Below are 18,117 nucleotides of genomic sequence, written 5' to 3' on the forward strand. Positions count from 1 at the left end.
TTGCGCTGATACAATGAAGGTACAAAATCCTTTAACAACTCAAGCGTCTATGGAAACTCCTGGTTTGAATCTGGAGTCAGATCTTGTGCACCTTGGGCCAGGTCAGGCTGGCTGTTGCTACAGGTTCTGGCCATTACATCAGAGCAGTGGTTCTCAATTCAATCCTCAGCATACACTTGCCAGGTTTTCAGGATACCCACAGGGAATTCACACAAGGTAAATATAGGTGCACTCCCTCCATTGTAATTAAACCTCTCAAGCTGTTTTGTTGTGTAAATCCTGAAATCCTGACTGGCTAGATGTGGGTTGTGAACTCTTGCTTTAGGGTAGTGTTTCCCAAACCTAGTCCTAGAGTACCCCTTGCCAGTCAGGTTTTCAGGATACCCACAATGAATAGCCATGAGAGATTTGAATGTACTGCCTCCATGGCATGCAAATCTAGCTCATTAATATTAATTGTGGATATCCTGAAACCATCACTGACTGGGGGCCTCCAGGACCAGGTTTGGGAACCCCTTGCTTTAAGGGGAAACTCAGTGGCTGTATACAGGGTCCATGAGCACAGGCCTCCTGTATCACCCTCTACCCCAGAAACCTCATGGCAATGACTTGGGTCTGTTTCAGTTTGTGGCCGTATTTTCCTGCGAACTTGTGACCCAGTATTCAAAGTGATTGAACTGGGCAAGGAAAGGCTCCTCCTGTCCGGTTAAAACCCCTAAGCTTACCGATGCACCAATATCTGGTTAGTGCAAGGAGGGAGCCTGTGGCTACAGCCAGTATTTAACCAGTTAGCACCAATAATCAGACCACTAGCCAGTTAAGTAAGCGAATGAAGTTAGGACAGAGAAAAGACTGTCCTAACTTTAACCACAGTTAACTGGACACAGGTCTGAATATCAACTGGTGCCCGGTTAACAGCCTAAGGGATTCCTGAGGTCCTCTCTCTCCTCCCCCTCAATCCCACTCACTCCTGCTTGTAATGGCTACTTTCTGAAAATGATGACTGCACCTCCTAGAGCCAGTGTCATGCAAGAAGGTTCGATTGAGAACAGGAGACGGCCTGATGTCAAAAAGTTGAAGCCACTTAGGTTAGTTTCCCCTTCCTTGCGCAGCCGTCATTCTGTATCCACTCAAAACAAAGCAAACAAACCTATGAGCTGCTGCAGTGGCGTTCCTAGGGGGGGTGGACACCCGGGGCTGTGCCCCCTCCCCCGGGTGCATGCCGCTGGGTGGTGGTGCCGCAGCACGCGCCTGCTGCGAGTTTACTAACTTTGCTCGTTTGCTGCAGCTGCCTCTGCCCCGGAACAGGAAGTAACCTGTTCCGGGGCAGAGGGAGCTGCAGCGAACGAGAGAAGTTAGCGAACTCTCGCAGAAGGCGCGCGCCGCAGAACTCCCCCCTAGCGGCATGCACCCGGAGCAGACTGCCCCCACCCCCCTTGGTACGCCACTGAGCTGCTGCATCCATATTGTCATTCTTTATTATTGGTAGCATTTATCTTACTTATATTTTCAAACATGCCAGCTTTTGCAGCATACGGATGCACACAGAGGAAGTATAATAACAGAATAACGTTTCTTAGGTAGAGTAGTAATTTGTTATAAATCGTAATCAGTGTGTCATTTGGAGGGGTTGGTTGTAGGGACACCTTAGCATGTGTTATATTCACACAGACAATTTTTTTCTCCGAGTAAAGCACTACTAAAACAGACATTGTGTTATGAAAATCAGGTGCATAACATTTAGAGTTTCTATGTATTTTTTAATGACATTTATATCCCACATCAAACATTAATTAGGTTGAAACCTGGGAGCATTTAAAATCTTTTTTTTTCCTGTGCCTAGATTTAAAAGAGAACGATGGTTTGTGGGAACTTGCTCCTTTTACTTTGTGGAATGCAGTGCTATATTATAAAAATGCACTTAATACTGTTTAAAAGAAAGATATTAAATAATGAGGGCAGAGCTACCTTCATGCAGAAGTCCAGAGTCAGTCTAAATGTGCCAACATTTTACAGTTCTGTGATATACTGTATATTTATCCTTCGTCAGTTTTTAACAGCATTTTCTCAGTTATTACCCAAATGTGAACACAATTATAATGTTAATTACTAAGTTTTGGATGTTACTGAATTCTATTATTCTGTTTTGGCACAGTATAAGTTGTCATAAGAACAAAATATAAGAAAACCAATGGGCCGCATTAGGGGCTTATAGCCCATTTAGTTATGTTTAAACAACAGAGAGATCTGCATGAAAGAAAATGTTTATTTTTATTATTTTGATTTATGCTCAAAGCAGAATAATCCATTTGTACAAAAGATGAGGTGAAGATGTGATTCCACGTGTCCCAATGAAAGGAGAGTTAATTTTACTTCCAGTCTTTATAACACCAGGCTTCCCGAGGCAGATCACAACAACAGTTAAGATGAACCCATCAGTAAACAAGATTTCCTCACTGAAATTTGGCCATATATTACTGTATTGTATAGAACAGTGTAGAAAAAAAGAACAAAATACAGCCTTTATTAGTCCTTGTTTCCTCCAGCTACACAAAGTTTTGAAGCTGTTTTAGTGATATTCAGTTTTGATTGCATGATATTTATGTCTACATATGGGAACCTTTCAAATAAATTAAAAAGCTGTCAAGTTAAAAAAAATCTTTTGTCCAGTGGCGTAGCCAAGGGTGGGCCCAGGCCCACCCACTTTAGATTCAGGCCCATCAAGTAGCAGCACACCTATAATGTGGCTGGCAGGGACCCCAAGCCCCACCAGCCAAAAACTCCCAACAACTGTTTGCTGCCAGTGAAAATCTACTATTTAAAAGGTATACGGGGGAGAGGGGATGTTTGAAAGACCATATGGCATGCAGGCGAGAGAGGGAGAAACCAAATCACTTGTAGGACAAGGCGGAGTTCTGCCCACCCACCTTGGGTCCAGGCCCACCCAAACTTGGGTGTCTGGCTACGCCCCTGCTTTTGTCATCCACCTTTTAAGGCACTGCCTATCCAACTTGAACATCGTTTGGTTTTTTTTTACAGATAAGACAGTCCATTATGTCTCATAATCTTTTACTACTGCTTTAGTGGTTGCTGTTGTTTTGGGTGTACTTGTCACTCCACTGGCTTCAACCCATATAATGGGCTAGATAGCCTTGTACTGTTCCCAATCTACCCTCCTTGGTCTCAGGACATGGAATAGTTGGGGCTAAGTCGGCATTTAATAAAACACTGACCACCACATGCTGAAGCTTGACAAGGGGGTGTTTGTTTCAAGAAGGGGTGGGGGGAACCCCAGAAGAAAATCTGAGACCGAAAATGACTGACAAATTTTCTGGAAAACTCTCAGACGTTCATTCTAAGGAAAAATGTTCTCTCCCCATCAAAATAAACCGTTTAGTTTGGTATAATCACATACAGAAACACAAACTTGTAATTTAACATTTTCACTGAATAGGCAGACCTTCTTAATGGCTTAAATTTTTATTTTAGTTACATTTGTACCCCATGCTTTCCCACTCATGGCAGGTTCAATGTGGCTTACATATTGTATACAGGTACTTATTTGTACCTGGAGCAATGGAGGGTTAAGTAACTTGCCCAGAGTCACAAGGAGCTGCCTGTGCCTGAAGTGGGAATTGAACTCAGTTCCTAACCACTAGGCCACTCCTCCACTCAAATGTGTATTTGCATCCCTTTCCTTTTCTGAGCATCCAGCTTGCCTCCCCCCCCCCCCCCCCATCCCCCATCCCCATCCCCATCCCATTAACATAGGAGTTGCCACAGTGGCTCAGACCAAAGGTGCATGTAGGCCAGGACCTGGAAGAATCCCAAAGAGTAACAGGCTTAGCCAAAACACAACCTATTAAATTTGATGGCTGTACCGTACTGGAAGTCTTTCACTGGAGAGCTGGAAATGAATTGAATCTGGAAGTTTTCTGCTTTAATGGTAGTAGAATTGTTAAACTAGTCTGAATCTAGCTGCTGCTTGTGGTGTCACAGGCAGGTTCTGTATGGATGATGTATTTTCTGCCATATCTACGTGTGTTTGTGTAAGAATCTTTTACAGTTTGTTTTTAATTGTGATTTAAGGAGAAGTGCTATTTCCACAATAACCCAGGACTGACATTTTCTTTTTTTTTTCTTTGCAGCTTGGACACTTGAGATCTCTCTTAAGTCAGTCACTGTTTCTTACTGGTACACAGTGTAATCTTCTTTGGCCTCAGACATCTCCTTGCTAATCTGAGAAATGCAATCGTGTTTCTGAATTCCATTTACTGTATGACGTTTCCTTGGTCTGCACATTTTCAACTGTCCCTTTGCATCCAGGGGTCCTTATGATGGGAAGGGTCTGTTTATCAATCTTTCATATCTAATAATCCTAATATTATGTACATTTAGTGTAGAATGGGGTCAGGAATATTACTGTTCACTAAATTCTGACCATAAATATATTTAACCTGCACCACCTCTATGTTCCTGATAAAATTCATGTTGCTGATGAAAAGCGGTTGTCAATTTATTTTTAAATATTAAAGGTTAGGGGGAGTGGGTGACATTGGTATTATTTGTTTGCATGTTAGGTTTTACCTGCACTCACCCTGGTACTATAGTGTTCTAATACTTTCTCGCTCCGGTGTATTTTATGACTCTTTCTGGCTCTACTTGCCATTATCAGCCTACTCCCGAGAGCTAACAAAACATTCCTGCATTTTTTCTGGGCTAAAATCGCCAGCAAACATTTATTACTAAGTCTTATGCTTTCTACCCAATCCACCACCATCATTTCAAGAGAAGCTGTTAAGTTAGTCCAACAGTCCAGGAGTTTGTAACTAATTCACAGATGCCCTTCTGCTAGTCCTACATCACCACCTATCGCCAAGGCACTGGTAACATCGTCTCCCATACCATAAGTGTAACTGGAAGACGGCAAGCTAAATTACCCCAAAAATGAGAGGGATGGTGAAAAATGAGATGTAACTTCTCCTTCCTTTAATAACAGTGATTATAACAATTTTAAATGGAGGTTTCTAAAGCTTCAGTAATGGACAGTTTTCTGGAAGATGCTTCACCTTCTTTCCAGCTCAGCTTCTATTTCTGGTTGCCCCATTTCGCCATTTTGTTGTTGATTGGAGTCTTAATATAACGATCAGACTTCATGTAGGCAGCAATCTTGTCCAAAGCCTACGGAACAGAAAACGAGCTTAGGATACTGGATATTTCAAGACTGTTCCCAAAATGAAAATGTGTTATTCCAGTTTACCTCGATACGGTCAAGAAATGATTTCAGGTTCTTGAACTGATCAAGGCATTTGGGCTCAAGTATTCGATGCTGATCCAGAACATCGTACATAACAAAATCAACGAAGGTAATCTGGAAACACAGCAGAAAAAGCAGCTGTTTGTAGCCTGCTCAGAAGTTACCTTCATTACCTAACCTGCCATTCACAACTTCCCAGCGCCAACCATTAGAGAAAGAACATGACAGCACGAGTCCAGCCTTCCGCACCATCCCTTCCTGTCCCTCAGAGACCCCAGTGCTTGTTCCGAGCTTCCTGAGATACTGTTGACCAGCGCCTGGCTTGGGACTATTTATATTTCTCAATCACATAGAAAAATGGGAAAGAACTGGCACAGTGGGTGGAGATATGGAAATACAAGAGTGGGCTAAACTGAAAGAGCTTCTGATGTTTATGTTAAGAAAGTAAATAAAATGACCATTACAGTTCTCCAAGGAGGTGGCTAAGAAACTAAGATCTAAATGTTCACAAAAGGGAGGCCAAAAGAAATGAACATCAGATAAAGCCAAAACAGAAATCAGGAAGGTGAACGTGAGACATGTAAAAAGTGAGCAAAGATATAAACAAGGTGGCAAGACTTTTTCTGGTTTATGTCCAGAAAATGAGGACAGCCATAAGTGGAATTTAAAAAAAAAATGGAAGGATGCTGAAAACAGCTACGTGGAGAGGGGGCCTGGATAACTAGAAGTACATACCAACATGAAGTCGATACAGGACCAGTTACAGGACAGGCTGAAACTGGGACTGGGTGTCACAGTCTAGGAAGTTTGGGGCAAGTCCCTTGAAGGATAGTTTAATAGATCCCTGGAGATGGGAGAAGGTTCCACATGATGGAGAAAGCGGATGTGGCCCCTCTTTAGTAACAAAGAAGAGATGGGAAACTAAAAGCCAGTAAAGCCTCATCTTGGGGGTGGGAAAACTACTGGAGATACAACTTAAAGAGAGGACAACCAACTTTCCTATCTACCCCACCCGCATCCCCCATCACTAGCAGAACCAAAGACCATTCATTTTAGGATGTTGTTCTACCTTCTCTCCAGCGAACCACTTCCTTTCGCACAGGAACTTGGAAAATAGCTTCAGGGTTCCAGGAAGTGTATCGAGATAGGGACCTTTCAGACTTTCCTGTAAAAACAGAGCAAGGAGGCATTTGATACAGTCACACTTCTCAGTGAGTTTAGTCTTATAAACCAATTTTAAAAAGTGAATTCAGTTTGTAACTTACTTCTTACATACTACTGTACACCAGGAACAATTAACATAAAATACCGTTTCATAAAACAAAAAGAAAACCCCCTAAATCTCTCTTATCCGAGATGGAGAATTGCAAAAAGACAAGATGGAAGTGAGGCTTTACCTCATCTCTTTCTAATGCAGATGTTACTGTATACAAATGGAAATCCTAAAAACTCACAAATTTGGGATTATAGGCAAGGGTTACAAGGCCCATACGAAAGTCCAGGGCTTGATTAAGGACCATATCTACCCTGATCATCTCCTCCTCACTCTCTCCACCTAAAAGGCAAAAAGAACAACGGTGTAACTGTGTCAAACCCAGCATTAAAAAAAACTTAGCCACTTGCACTGTCCCCTTTCATCACAGCCCAAACCTACCTCACCTCACAGAAAGGATGTGCTTGCGTTACTTAAACACACAGAAACACTGGTACTTACACAGCTTGTGTTTGCGTGCTATGTAGCGCAGAATGGCATGGCTCTGAGTGATTTTTATCTCACCATCAATTAGATACGGGATCTTGAAGAAAACACACAGAGGAAAGATTCGGTCATTTTATTCCTTCTGTAACCTCTTATGCTAATCACCCTGAAGTCAATCACTGTATGTCCTCCCTCACCAACCAGGGCACACAGTGCCAACTACTAGATGCCCCCCTCCCTCCAGACACATCAAGCACAGCATCTCAAACACTGCTGTCCCTTCTCAGACATAAGCACAGCACCTCCAAATGGAGATATACTCTGAAGTACAGACAGTGGGATGTAGGTTTTAACACCTTAGTCACATTGTACAAAATCAAGGAATGAGGTGCAACCCAACAAGACAAAAGGAATGGGGGCAGCAAATACCCCCACCTGCTAACATCTGGGAACGAACTCTCTTCCATCTCAGACAAACAGCAGCAGTAGCACCACCAAATAAGCAAAATAGCCCAGAAAATTAACACCCCCTCGACCTTTAAGTAACTTAACCCTTTAGTGTCCAATATTCCCATCAATCTGTTCCCATTACAGGAACATTGGACACTAAAGGGTTAAGCTTTCCTAATGCAATTTATCCAGTCCACAAAGCTAACTCTCTCACTCCATAGCCATCAAAGCAAACCACAGCCAATGAGTCTCTCTCCAACCACAGAACACCTTCCTTCAGCAACCAGCAAATGCCCAAAATGTTTGTCCTTAAGGCAAGAAAAATACCAGGTCAGCTGGGTCCCCAGACAGACTCTGGCAGGGCCCAAGGAGTGAAATGGCTGGATGAGAAGGAAGGGGAATGTGGGTCATGAAGAGCTTGGAAGCAGAAAGGAAGAAATTGTGTTTGGGGGGGGGGGGGTGGATGGGAAGGGAACAGGTGCGTTCCTGTGAAGAAGGCACAGTGCAAATCTATAAAAAGAAAAGAAAACGTCACCCTGGCACCTAAGTTTCATGAATATTTTTCTCTCCACTAACCCACTCACGTATGTTTATACTGCATGCAAATAAGATGCAGAGACAAACCATCAATCAGCAAGAGAGATTATGCGTACGTTTGGAAAGTCCAGTCCCAGTTTCTCTTTGACGTTGAGCCACTCGCTTTTGTCATAATCAGGAGCTTTAAACAGAAAAGAGAGTCATATCACAGAGCTGACAATATTCCCCTCTACCATACAGCCAGAATTCTACTCTGTGGGTCTTTGGTGGTTACAAAACCAAAAATATCAGATCTGCAGTCAGAAAAAGATTAGTCCCTTAACGCACTCAATAGCAGTGGAAAAAGCCTCAAAGTCCTTCTAAATCTTGAATTGATTTAAAAAGATATGACGGGTCAAATGACCTCTTTCATCATCACTGGCATAAAAAACCACTGCTTGTGCAAATATTCATTTATGATTAACCGTGTTTGTGCTATGGTAAACATCTAATTCCACACTTATCTTTAGGGTGGATGCTTGCAGCTTAACTGCGCTGTACTCGTTACTCTCAACTGGTGCAGGGCCGACGGTGGCCAGCGTTTCGCAAGGCTGCTTCAGGGCCTCTACCGCACTATCTGTTGAAAGATATGCATATCAAAACCTGATGTTATAAATCTAAACACTGAAAATCATAAAGAACTACCACACTCACCGGGTTGAGAGGACAGCTTCGTTATACACTTCCTTACTGTTTAACTTCTCAATCAAAAATGGCTTCTCTAAAAACAATTCACTGACGTCAGACGCTATTGAAAGCATCGACGATCCTGAGGGGGTGTTTACAAAAAATGACTCCACTCTATACGATGGTTTAGTCCTGCCGGGTGCAGGGACCTTAACCTAAATATCCACTTTTGCTCATTTTGTAGAAGGAGCTTTTGATATTCACCTCCTCTCTTGGACTGATAAATGGTTTGAAGTACTACACATCTTAGATCTTCAAAAGAGTGTTGTTGAATTCTACAATGTGTTACTAATGGGAGACCAATTCGATTAGTTATAATAGAACTCTTATGTCCACTTAGTCTTACTGCTAGCAACCTTTTAGTTTGCCCTATATAAATCTTATTGCATGGGCATCGTAAACTATAGATTACTCCACTAGTTTTACAATTCGTGCTGTGTCTCAATACATATTTCTTGTTGTCTACAGGATTAATAAATTCCTGGGTTTCTTCCATAATGGAGCAATAACTACAGCTACCACATTTCTGGTGCCCTTTATGTCCATTAATGAGTAAAGTAGTTGTCGGCAACACTGATGGACAAAGTTGTTCCTTGAGATTCAAACTCCTACTGTACGCTAGCCTCAATTTAATATTTTCAAAACTCGGTAGTGTTTTAATCAAAGACCAATGTTTCTTTAAAGTCTTTGTTAATTCAAATGAATTCATATTGTATTGAGTAACATATGTAATATATGTATCAGAGTCAGATTGCTCATTTTCATTTGGAGTCAATAGTAATTCTCTAGTGTTCCATCTTGCTCTATTGTAAGCTTTCCGAAGTATGTAATCAGGGTAGCCCCTTAACGCTAATTTACGTGTTAATCTCTTAGATTGTTTTTTAAACTCAATGTCAGTGGAACAAATCCGCCTATGCCTTAGAAATTGAGAGAACGGTAAATTATCTTTTAAAGATCTAGGATGACAACTAGTATAATTAAGGAAGGTATTCCTATCCGTGGGTTTATGAAATACAGTTGTACTGATGTCTCCATTGTTATTAGTGATAAGTACATCTAGAAATGAAATCTGTATCGCATTAATCTGTGCTGTAAATTTAATACGTGGATGACTGCTATTCAAAACTGATACAAATTGCACTAAAAGTTCTTCGTGGCCAGTCCATAATAAAAAAATGTCATCTATAAATCTAACCCAAAGGGCTACATACCGATAAAGCTCAGTGGTGTAGATAAATTTCTCCTCAAAGGCTCTCATATATAAATTCGCTACAGAGGGTGCCATACTCGCACCCATGGCTACTCCTGACACTTGCTGATATATTTGTTCTTCAAAAAGAAAAAAATTTCTTTTCATTGCTAGCTCAGCAAGAGCTAGAATAAAAGAGGTAGGAAACCTACTTTGTTCTCTTTCATTTAGAAACATCTCAATTACTTCCATAGCCTCATCCTGTGGTATGACTGTGTATAAAGAAGACACATCTAACGTGGCCATCAACATGCCGTTAATTCTACCGTTGTGTGAATCTAATAGTTGTAAAAAATGTGTCGTATCCTTTACATAGGATGCCCCACTTTTTACAAAAGGTTGCAAAAAACAATCGACAAACATCGATAAAGGCTCAAATATTGAGCCTCTACTCGATATGATCGGTCTGCCTGGTGGATCTACAAGTTTTTTGTGAATTTTGGGTAGCACATAGATAACCGGTATCTTGGGATTCATTGTATTCAAAAAATGAAATTCTTTCTGTGTCAAAACTCCGGCTGCATAAGCTCTCTTAGTAATATTAAAAATGTGTTCCTGGAGCTGTGGTGTAGGATCTACTGGCAAGGGTAAATAATCAGTGGGTACTGAGAGTTGAGTCAAAATCTCCGCTCTATATTGAGATCGATTCATGACCACTATAGCTCCGCCCTTGTCTGCTCTTCTAATAACAATTTCTTTGTTGTTTTTCAGAGACTCTATAGCGTCCCTTTCTTTTCTTGTTAAGTTACTTTTAAAGTTTCTTCTTGGACTCCGTTCAATCTCTTCAAACTCTTGTAACACTAATGTACGGAAAGCAGACAAAACCGGATGTAGTGGTTCAGGAGGAACCCATTTGGATTCTCTTTTAACAATAGAAATATCCGGTCTTTGATCTTCATTCTCGCCAAAAAATACTTTCAATTGCAGTTTCCTAATGAATTTTTCAAGTTCCATTCTAATTTGAAAGGAATCTACATACTTTGCGGGAACACAGTCATACCACAGGATGAGGCTATGGAAGTAATTGAGATGTTTCTAAATGAAAGAGAACAAAGTAGGTTTCCTACCTCTTTTATTCTAGCTCTTGCTGAGCTAGCAATGAAAAGAAATTTTTTTCTTTTTGAAGAACAAATATATCAGCAAGTGTCAGGAGTAGCCATGGGTGCGAGTATGACACCCTCTGTAGCGAATTTATATATGAGAGCCTTTGAGGAGAAATTTATCTACACCACTGAGCTTTATCGGTATGTAGCCCTTTGGGTTAGATTTATAGATGACATTTTTTTATTATGGACTGGCCACGAAGAACTTTTAGTGCAATTTGTATCAGTTTTGAATAGCAGTCATCCACGTATTAAATTTACAGCACAGATTAATGCGATACAGATTTCATTTCTAGATGTACTTATCACTAATAACAATGGAGACATCAGTACAACTGTATTTCATAAACCCACGGATAGGAATACCTTCCTTAATTATACTAGTTGTCATCCTAGATCTTTAAAAGATAATTTACCGTTCTCTCAATTTCTAAGGCATAGGCGGATTTGTTCCACTGACATTGAGTTTAAAAAACAATCTAAGAGATTAACACGTAAATTAGCGTTAAGGGGCTACCCTGATTACATACTTCGGAAAGCTTACAATAGAGCAAGATGGAACACTAGAGAATTACTATTGACTCCAAATGAAAATGAGCAATCTGACTCTGATACATATATTACATATGTTACTCAATACAATATGAATTCATTTGAATTAACAAAGACTTTAAAGAAACATTGGTCTTTGATTAAAACACTACCGAGTTTTGAAAATATTAAATTGAGGCTAGCGTACAGTAGGAGTTTGAATCTCAAGGAACAACTTTGTCCATCAGTGTTGCCGACAACTACTTTACTCATTAATGGACATAAAGGGCACCAGAAATGTGGTAGCTGTAGTTATTGCTCCATTATGGAAGAAACCCAGGAATTTATTAATCCTGTAGACAACAAGAAATATGTATTGAGACACAGCACGAATTGTAAAACTAGTGGAGTAATCTATAGTTTACGATGCCCATGCAATAAGATTTATATAGGGCAAACTAAAAGGTTGTTAGCAGTAAGACTAAGTGAACATAAGAGTTCTATTATAACTAATCGAATTGGTCTCCCATTAGTAACACATTGTAGAATTCAACAACACTCTTTTGAAGATCTAAGATGTGTAGTACTTCAAACCATTTATCAGTCCAAGAGAGGAGGTGAATATCAAAAGCTCCTTCTACAAAATGAGCAAAAGTGGATATTTAGGTTAAGGTCCCTGCACCCGGCAGGACTAAACCATCGTATAGAGTGGAGTCATTTTTTGTAAACACCCCCTCAGGATCGTCGATGCTTTCAATAGCGTCTGACGTCAGTGAATTGTTTTTAGAGAAGCCATTTTTGATTGAGAAGTTAAACAGTAAGGAAGTGTATAACGAAGCTGTCCTCTCAACCCGGTGAGTGTGGCAGTTCTTTATGATTTTCAGTGTTTAGATTTATAACATCAGGTTTTGATATGCATATCTTTCAACAGATAGTGCGGTAGAGGCCCTGAAGCAGCCTTGCGAAACGCTGGCCACCGTCGGCCCTACACCAGTTGAGAGTAACGAGTACAGCACAGTTAAGCTGCAAGCATCCACCCTAAAGATAAGTGTGGAATTAGATGTTTACCATAGCACAAACACGGTTAATCATAAATGAATATTTGCACAAGCAGTGGTTTTTTATGCCAGTGATGATGAAAGAGGTCATTTGACCCGTCATATCTTTTTAAATCAATTCAAGATTTAGAAGGACTTTGAGGCTTTTTCCACTGCTATTGAGTGCGTTAAGGGACTAATCTTTTTCTGACTGCAGATCTGATATTTTTGGTTTTGTTAAATTAGTCGATCTGCTATCGAGCATATTTATATTGTCTTTGGTGGTTACTCCAGTACCAATTTGAATTTTTACAGGTTTATGAAATGTAGACAACTCACCTGTAGTGGATGTTCTCAGAAGGCAGCCGGATATTAGCAGTTGCATATGTGGCAAGTTATCAAGTGGTGCAGACACGGAGCCTCTCACATGCCCTTCTGGAGTGCGAGTGTGAGAGTGTGTACCTTCCTGTACACTAAGGTAATATACAGACCTGCGTGACGTTGTGCAAACTCCATGGCTCCATGAGTCACGTCCACTGTAACTGTGGCAGGTGCAGAGCTCCACTTCTTAGCCATAGTCAAATAATGAAGTCAAATCAAAAACCAACTTTAAATACCAGATCCACTTGCCTAAGTCTCCTTTGGACAGGAAGTGACAAGAATGAGGCAGCCCAATGGTGAAAACATGAATTTGTGGTTAATAAGAGGAATGGGAGGGTTCATCCGAGCATCACTGCAGTTATAAACAGACTGGGGTGCCTCGGTGAAGCGACAGCGACACAGGAATTCGCAGGCACATGCAGAAAATCTTTTCCGAAAAAGCTCTGGGAGAGGCTCTATTTCACTGCTGTCACATCACATTACTATTATTAACATTTGTATAGCGCTACCAGACGCACGCAGCGCTGAACACCTGACACAGAGAGACAGTCCCTGCTCGATAGAGCTTACAATCTAAAAATACAGACAGACAAGACAATTAAGGGTGAGGAAAGTACTGGGTGAGAAGGAACAAGGATAGGGGAATTGAGTAGTGGTTAGGAGCCAAAAGCAGCGGTGAAAAGGTGGGTTTTCAGCATTACCCCGCCATCCTCTGCGCAATCCCGTGGCATTTATATATTATTAGCACTGGAAACTGCTTAGAGATTCTTTGTTAGGTGCTACATGAAGTGAGAGCTATGGAACACTCACGGATTCTGTGCTTTGAGATGTTTGTGTTTTTAACATGGCTCTGCTCCAACAAGATGCATCTTGTGAAAGGAATCGGATTAGTGGAGAGAAGAGACTCCATTCCTGTCCTCAGCGCAGAGCACCAAGCCTGGAAACTCAGTGCATTGCAATGATCATCCTACGTAAAAGAGGTTATAATCCAGAAGACGCACAACCATCTGTGGAGCGACTGGAAAATTCCATAACAGAACGGCAGCACAGCTACTGCCTGAAGTCTGGCACCGATAGTTACGCTAAGAAAACAGAACCACCTCAAAGGGCTAAAGCTGCTCTGAGCTGCAATTAAGGAATGCATGCACGGAGATTAGCATTCCCACCCAGGACCTAAGGTTATGTAACCATCGCCCCATCTCTGCCTACGTAGAAACAGTTCCAAGGTCTCTTAAAACTGCCATTGTTTTGCCTCCCTCCCCTTGCACAGAAGTCGTCTGTTCCAGGTGTCACTACTGTCGGTAAAGTATTTATTTCATTAGTAGTTTATATATAACATGAAATATATCGAGAAATCCAGATCTGCAAAGAAAAAATAATCAAGGCAAACTTCTAGCCCACACAGAAAACAGAAAAATCCAAAAGAAGAAAACTGAAAGTATTTTCTCGAATGACTCATGTACAGCTTCATCAAAGCAGCCCTTGAACTCCTCATTATTTCCTAGTATGTTTAGGAATTGTTAAATATTTAGATGTGGAAATCATAAACAAACACTATTTCCCTCTCTGGCTACATCTAGTCCTCTCTAGGTAACCCCAGAAGGCAGGATGTCCGAGGGCTGCCACAGTGTCTGGAAGGGGAGCAACAGCTGATGACAGGTTAGAGCTGCCTCTCACCTTGTCAGCGTCCTTTTGTAGATGTGGTGTCCAGAACTAGAAGCTATTCAAATGGGACATTGGGGGGGGGGGGGGGGTAGAGTGTCAAATACAGGTGATGATATCTGCCCCCCTTTTTTTTTAGTTCAAAATGTTATCAGTTTTTACAACTCCCCCCCCCCAACCCAGAGGGCATTATTTTAAGCAGCTGAGAACTCATTTAGGGCCCTGTTTATTTTTAACACACACTAACGCTAGAGACACCCATATATTCCTACGAGCGTCTCTAGTGCAGCTTAGTAAACGGCCCTAAATCTATACATTAACAGATTGACAAAAAGTTTCCAGTGGTGGCCAGAAATGTTTCAATACTTTCCTTCTTCATAGCTTCAAGTTCTTTATATTTTCACACATGATGTTCATTTTGCCTATATTTTATTGGGAATTGCTTAGTTTGTTTATACTCAGTATATTTAAAAAAAAACTTAAACTGTGACAATACAGCATTATCTTTCCACCCAGACAGAAAAAGAACATAAGAGCCAGACTGAGCCAGACCAGTCTAGCCCAGTATCCTGCTTCCAGCACTGGCCAATCCAGGTCACAAGTACCTGCAGAAACCCAAACAGTTGTAACATTCCACACTACCAATCCTGGCACAAGCAGTGGCTTCCCTACGTCTGTCTCAATAGCAGACTATGGACTTTTCCTCCAGGAACCTGTCCAAACCTTTTTTTAAACCCAGACACGCTAACTGCTTTCCCTTATCCTTATGTAGTAGATGAAATAAAAGTAGCTGACCTTGAAACAAACAATTTAAGTAAGCTGAACCCCCACATTTAATACATCTGGAATCCTCTGCCAAACTAGACCCCCAGAGCTGTTTTAAATTTAAGCATACAAACAGCATATGACAAGTAACCGCAGGCTTAAAAGACCAGCACAAGCTTGACCCATTCATGGACAGTTTTGGCACCTTATATCTGGAGTCCAAAGTGTCCTATGTGCGACAAAGTAAAGACAGTAACATGCACTGACAAGATCAGCCTACAAGCTCTAATCCAAAGATCATTCCACACCTCCCCTGCAATATTATCTGACAAATCTCTTACCTTTCTGGACACTGCAGAGGCTTCCTGGTCAGCTCAACCAATTCAGCACAAAAATCCCTCATTCCAGAACTTCCAGTCACTGCCTGATGGAAGCCCTCAAACCATCCTTCAACTGCAACCACTGAAATTAATGTCTCCAACCTAGATTACACTCTCTCTTTGAAAGACTTCCCCTCCCACCTCCCCAAATATGCTGATGAACATACCAAACACTTCTCCTGTGCCACTCACCAACTAAAACACTCTTGGGCTTTAAGCTCTGTTACAGCAAATGGAGATCTACTCCCATAGGTTTCAACACCTTAGTCACATTGTACAAAATCAAGGAATGAGGTGCAAACTTTTCAGTCTGGGCTGTAACCCAACAAGACCAAGGGAATGGGGGCAGCAAATACCCCCACCTGCTAACATCTGGGAAGGACCTCTCTTCCATCTCAGACAAACAGCAGCAGCAGCGCCAAATAAACAAAATAGGATAACAAAGGCCAGAAAATTAACACCCCCTCGACCTTTTAAGTAACTTAAGCTTTCCTAATGCAGTTTATCCAGTAACAACAAAAAAAACAACTTGAAATCCTGTTCCCCAGACTTTCGTAGAAAACTGTAGACCCTTCAGCCTTTTCTAAATGCTTTGACATGTGACCCTCAAATGTCTGCATCCCCATCACATGATTTGCGTTAAACAGTTTGACATTTCATTCCGAGTTGCATCTTCTTGGCACATTTGCCCTCTGGGGACACTGAAGAGGGCTAACCGGGCCTATTACTTAATCCATGTAAACCCCCCCCCCCTTCTGGTACCCACTGCCCCCAGACCCCTTATGCTCATTCCCCACTCCCACCTGAATGCAAGAGTGGTGAAAGCCATACCACAGTTTATCAGACTTAATTTACCCCCTTCCTGAACTGTTACTGTACCAACCATCCCCTTCTCTGCTAGGCTGGGCACCTCACACAGCGGCATAATCAATTTCAACTCTGGCCACCTTGTTGGTTTACTTTTGGAGTGACCCGCAGTGCAAAGTGCCAGGAATGAGGAGACTCAGAGGCTGACATGTCAAGGTACGTCCAGCAGACTGGATGGACCACCCAGGTCTTTATCTGCAGGGCTGAGGTTCCCTGCTCCCTTCTGCAGCCTCTTGTAATGATGGGGTGACCCCTATTTCCTGACTGCGTCCCACCACTACTCCAGTGGGATCCCAGGGGGGGGGGGGACTTTACCCATTACCTTCCCCACAGTTGTAGAGCTTCTCCTTGTACTCGGTGCCCGTGTACTCCAGCAGCAGACGGATGGGGTGTGCCAACTGCAAGAAAAACGTACAAACTTCACTACAGCAAACGTTTCTGCCCCTGATCTCGCGGGGGGGGGGGGGGGGAACTTAAGCTCTTATCCCCCCCCCCCCCCCCGCTCCTTTCACACTTCTTCCAGCTCCTGTGAGCTTCGCCAGAGGGCTGTAGGGAAGGTTCAAGGTTCAAAGGCAGCGGGATCAGAAAATCAATACGTTTATCTATCAAAAAACAAAATCCAGCAAAACTCCCGGACCCTCTGCCAAACAAACCATCCGACCACCCCCAACACGGGGTAAATGCTGCAATGTAAGGGGGGGGGAGAAACACCGGCACATTCAGCCCCCCCCAATCCGGCCTTGCACTCACCCCGCGGATGTTCCAGTAACCAAGTATCATCGCCATCCTGCCCCAACTGCGAGTCCGGTCACAAAGTACGCAATTCTCGGTTCAGTCCAAGAAAAGGCGGAACTGGGTTCCGCCCCGCCCCCAGCGCTTCCTGCCTCTCCCCCTCCTGCGCTAAACACACCCAGGCAGCCACGAGAACCTTATTTCTTTCTTCATCTTAATTGTTCTGACCCTAAAGAATTCGGGCTGTGAATCTTTCCTAATCTATCTTCATTGCAAGTAGCATCCTGGGGGATAGACAGCTTGAAGCCCTTTTAGAGCCCTTCCCGTTCCGCGTCCCACCTCTAGACTGGGGTGAGGAGGGGGAGGGGAAATTTCAGCAGCACCACAATCCTCAAACCCGCCCACTAAGCTGCTGCCAGGGAGGTGAGGATCCAGGTCACCAAGAGAACTATCTAGGGCTCAGGGCAGGCGCCCACCCCCAACAGCCTTTGGCAGGGCCCCCCTCCTCCACAGGCAGCACTATCCTCGCCTCCCAACCACCAGCCCCGCCTCCCACCACCGGCTCTGGCACAGACCGTATAAGTCTGCCCAGCACTATCCCCACCTCCCAATCACCAGCCCCCCTCCTAACCACCGGCTCTGGCACAGACCGTATAAGTCTGCCCAGCACTATCCCTGCCTCCCACCTTTGTAGGTCCTGAGTGGTAGCTGTAATGTTTTGTGTTGCTTCCCAGTAGTCCT

General features: G+C 42.6%; 2 protein-coding genes across 8 annotated transcripts in view; one reads left to right on the top strand and one right to left on the bottom strand.

Moving 5' to 3' along the window:
* The window catches only part of EPS8L3 (EPS8 like 3), a 62,737-nt gene extending 57,863 nt beyond the window's left edge, over positions 1-4,874 (top strand). For all 7 annotated transcript variants that reach the window (XM_030220926.1, XM_030220931.1, XM_030220928.1 and 4 more), the window contains one exon: positions 4,149-4,874. The gene's annotated coding sequence lies outside the window, so the exon portion shown is untranslated. The remainder of the gene's footprint in view (positions 1-4,148) is intronic.
* A 93-nt stretch (positions 4,875-4,967) lies between these two features.
* On the bottom strand, positions 4,968-17,504 carry LOC115481630 (glutathione S-transferase Mu 5-like). Its single transcript, XM_030220933.1, has 8 exons — positions 17,395-17,504; positions 16,967-17,042; positions 8,060-8,124; positions 6,972-7,053; positions 6,712-6,812; positions 6,327-6,422; positions 5,261-5,371; positions 4,968-5,181 (listed from the first exon to the last, which is right to left on the bottom strand). The coding sequence occupies exons 1-8, from the start codon at positions 17,428-17,430 to the stop codon at positions 5,089-5,091; spliced, it is 660 nt and encodes a 219-aa protein (XP_030076793.1). The 5' UTR covers positions 17,431-17,504; the 3' UTR covers positions 4,968-5,088.
* Between the last annotated feature and the right edge of the window lie 613 nt (positions 17,505-18,117).

This window comes from Microcaecilia unicolor, chromosome 12 (assembly GCF_901765095.1).
Source record: "Microcaecilia unicolor chromosome 12, aMicUni1.1, whole genome shotgun sequence".
Classification (NCBI taxonomy): domain Eukaryota; kingdom Metazoa; phylum Chordata; class Amphibia; order Gymnophiona; family Siphonopidae; genus Microcaecilia; species Microcaecilia unicolor.

What these genes read in the sequence shown, in the direction of transcription:
- LOC115481630 (XM_030220933.1), bottom strand. Translation starts at nt 17,430, where the DNA reads ATGGCGATGATACTTGGTTACTGGAACATCCGCGGG. An exon ending in TGGGACTGGACTTTCCAAAC is followed by an intron (nt 7,054 to 8,059) that starts GTACGCATAATC and finishes GTTTTCTTCAAG; the next exon opens with ATCCCGTATCTAATTGATGG. An exon ending in AGCACGCAAACACAAGCTGT is followed by an intron (nt 6,813 to 6,971) that starts GTAAGTACCAGT and finishes TTTGCCTTTTAG; the next exon opens with GTGGAGAGAGTGAGGAGGAG.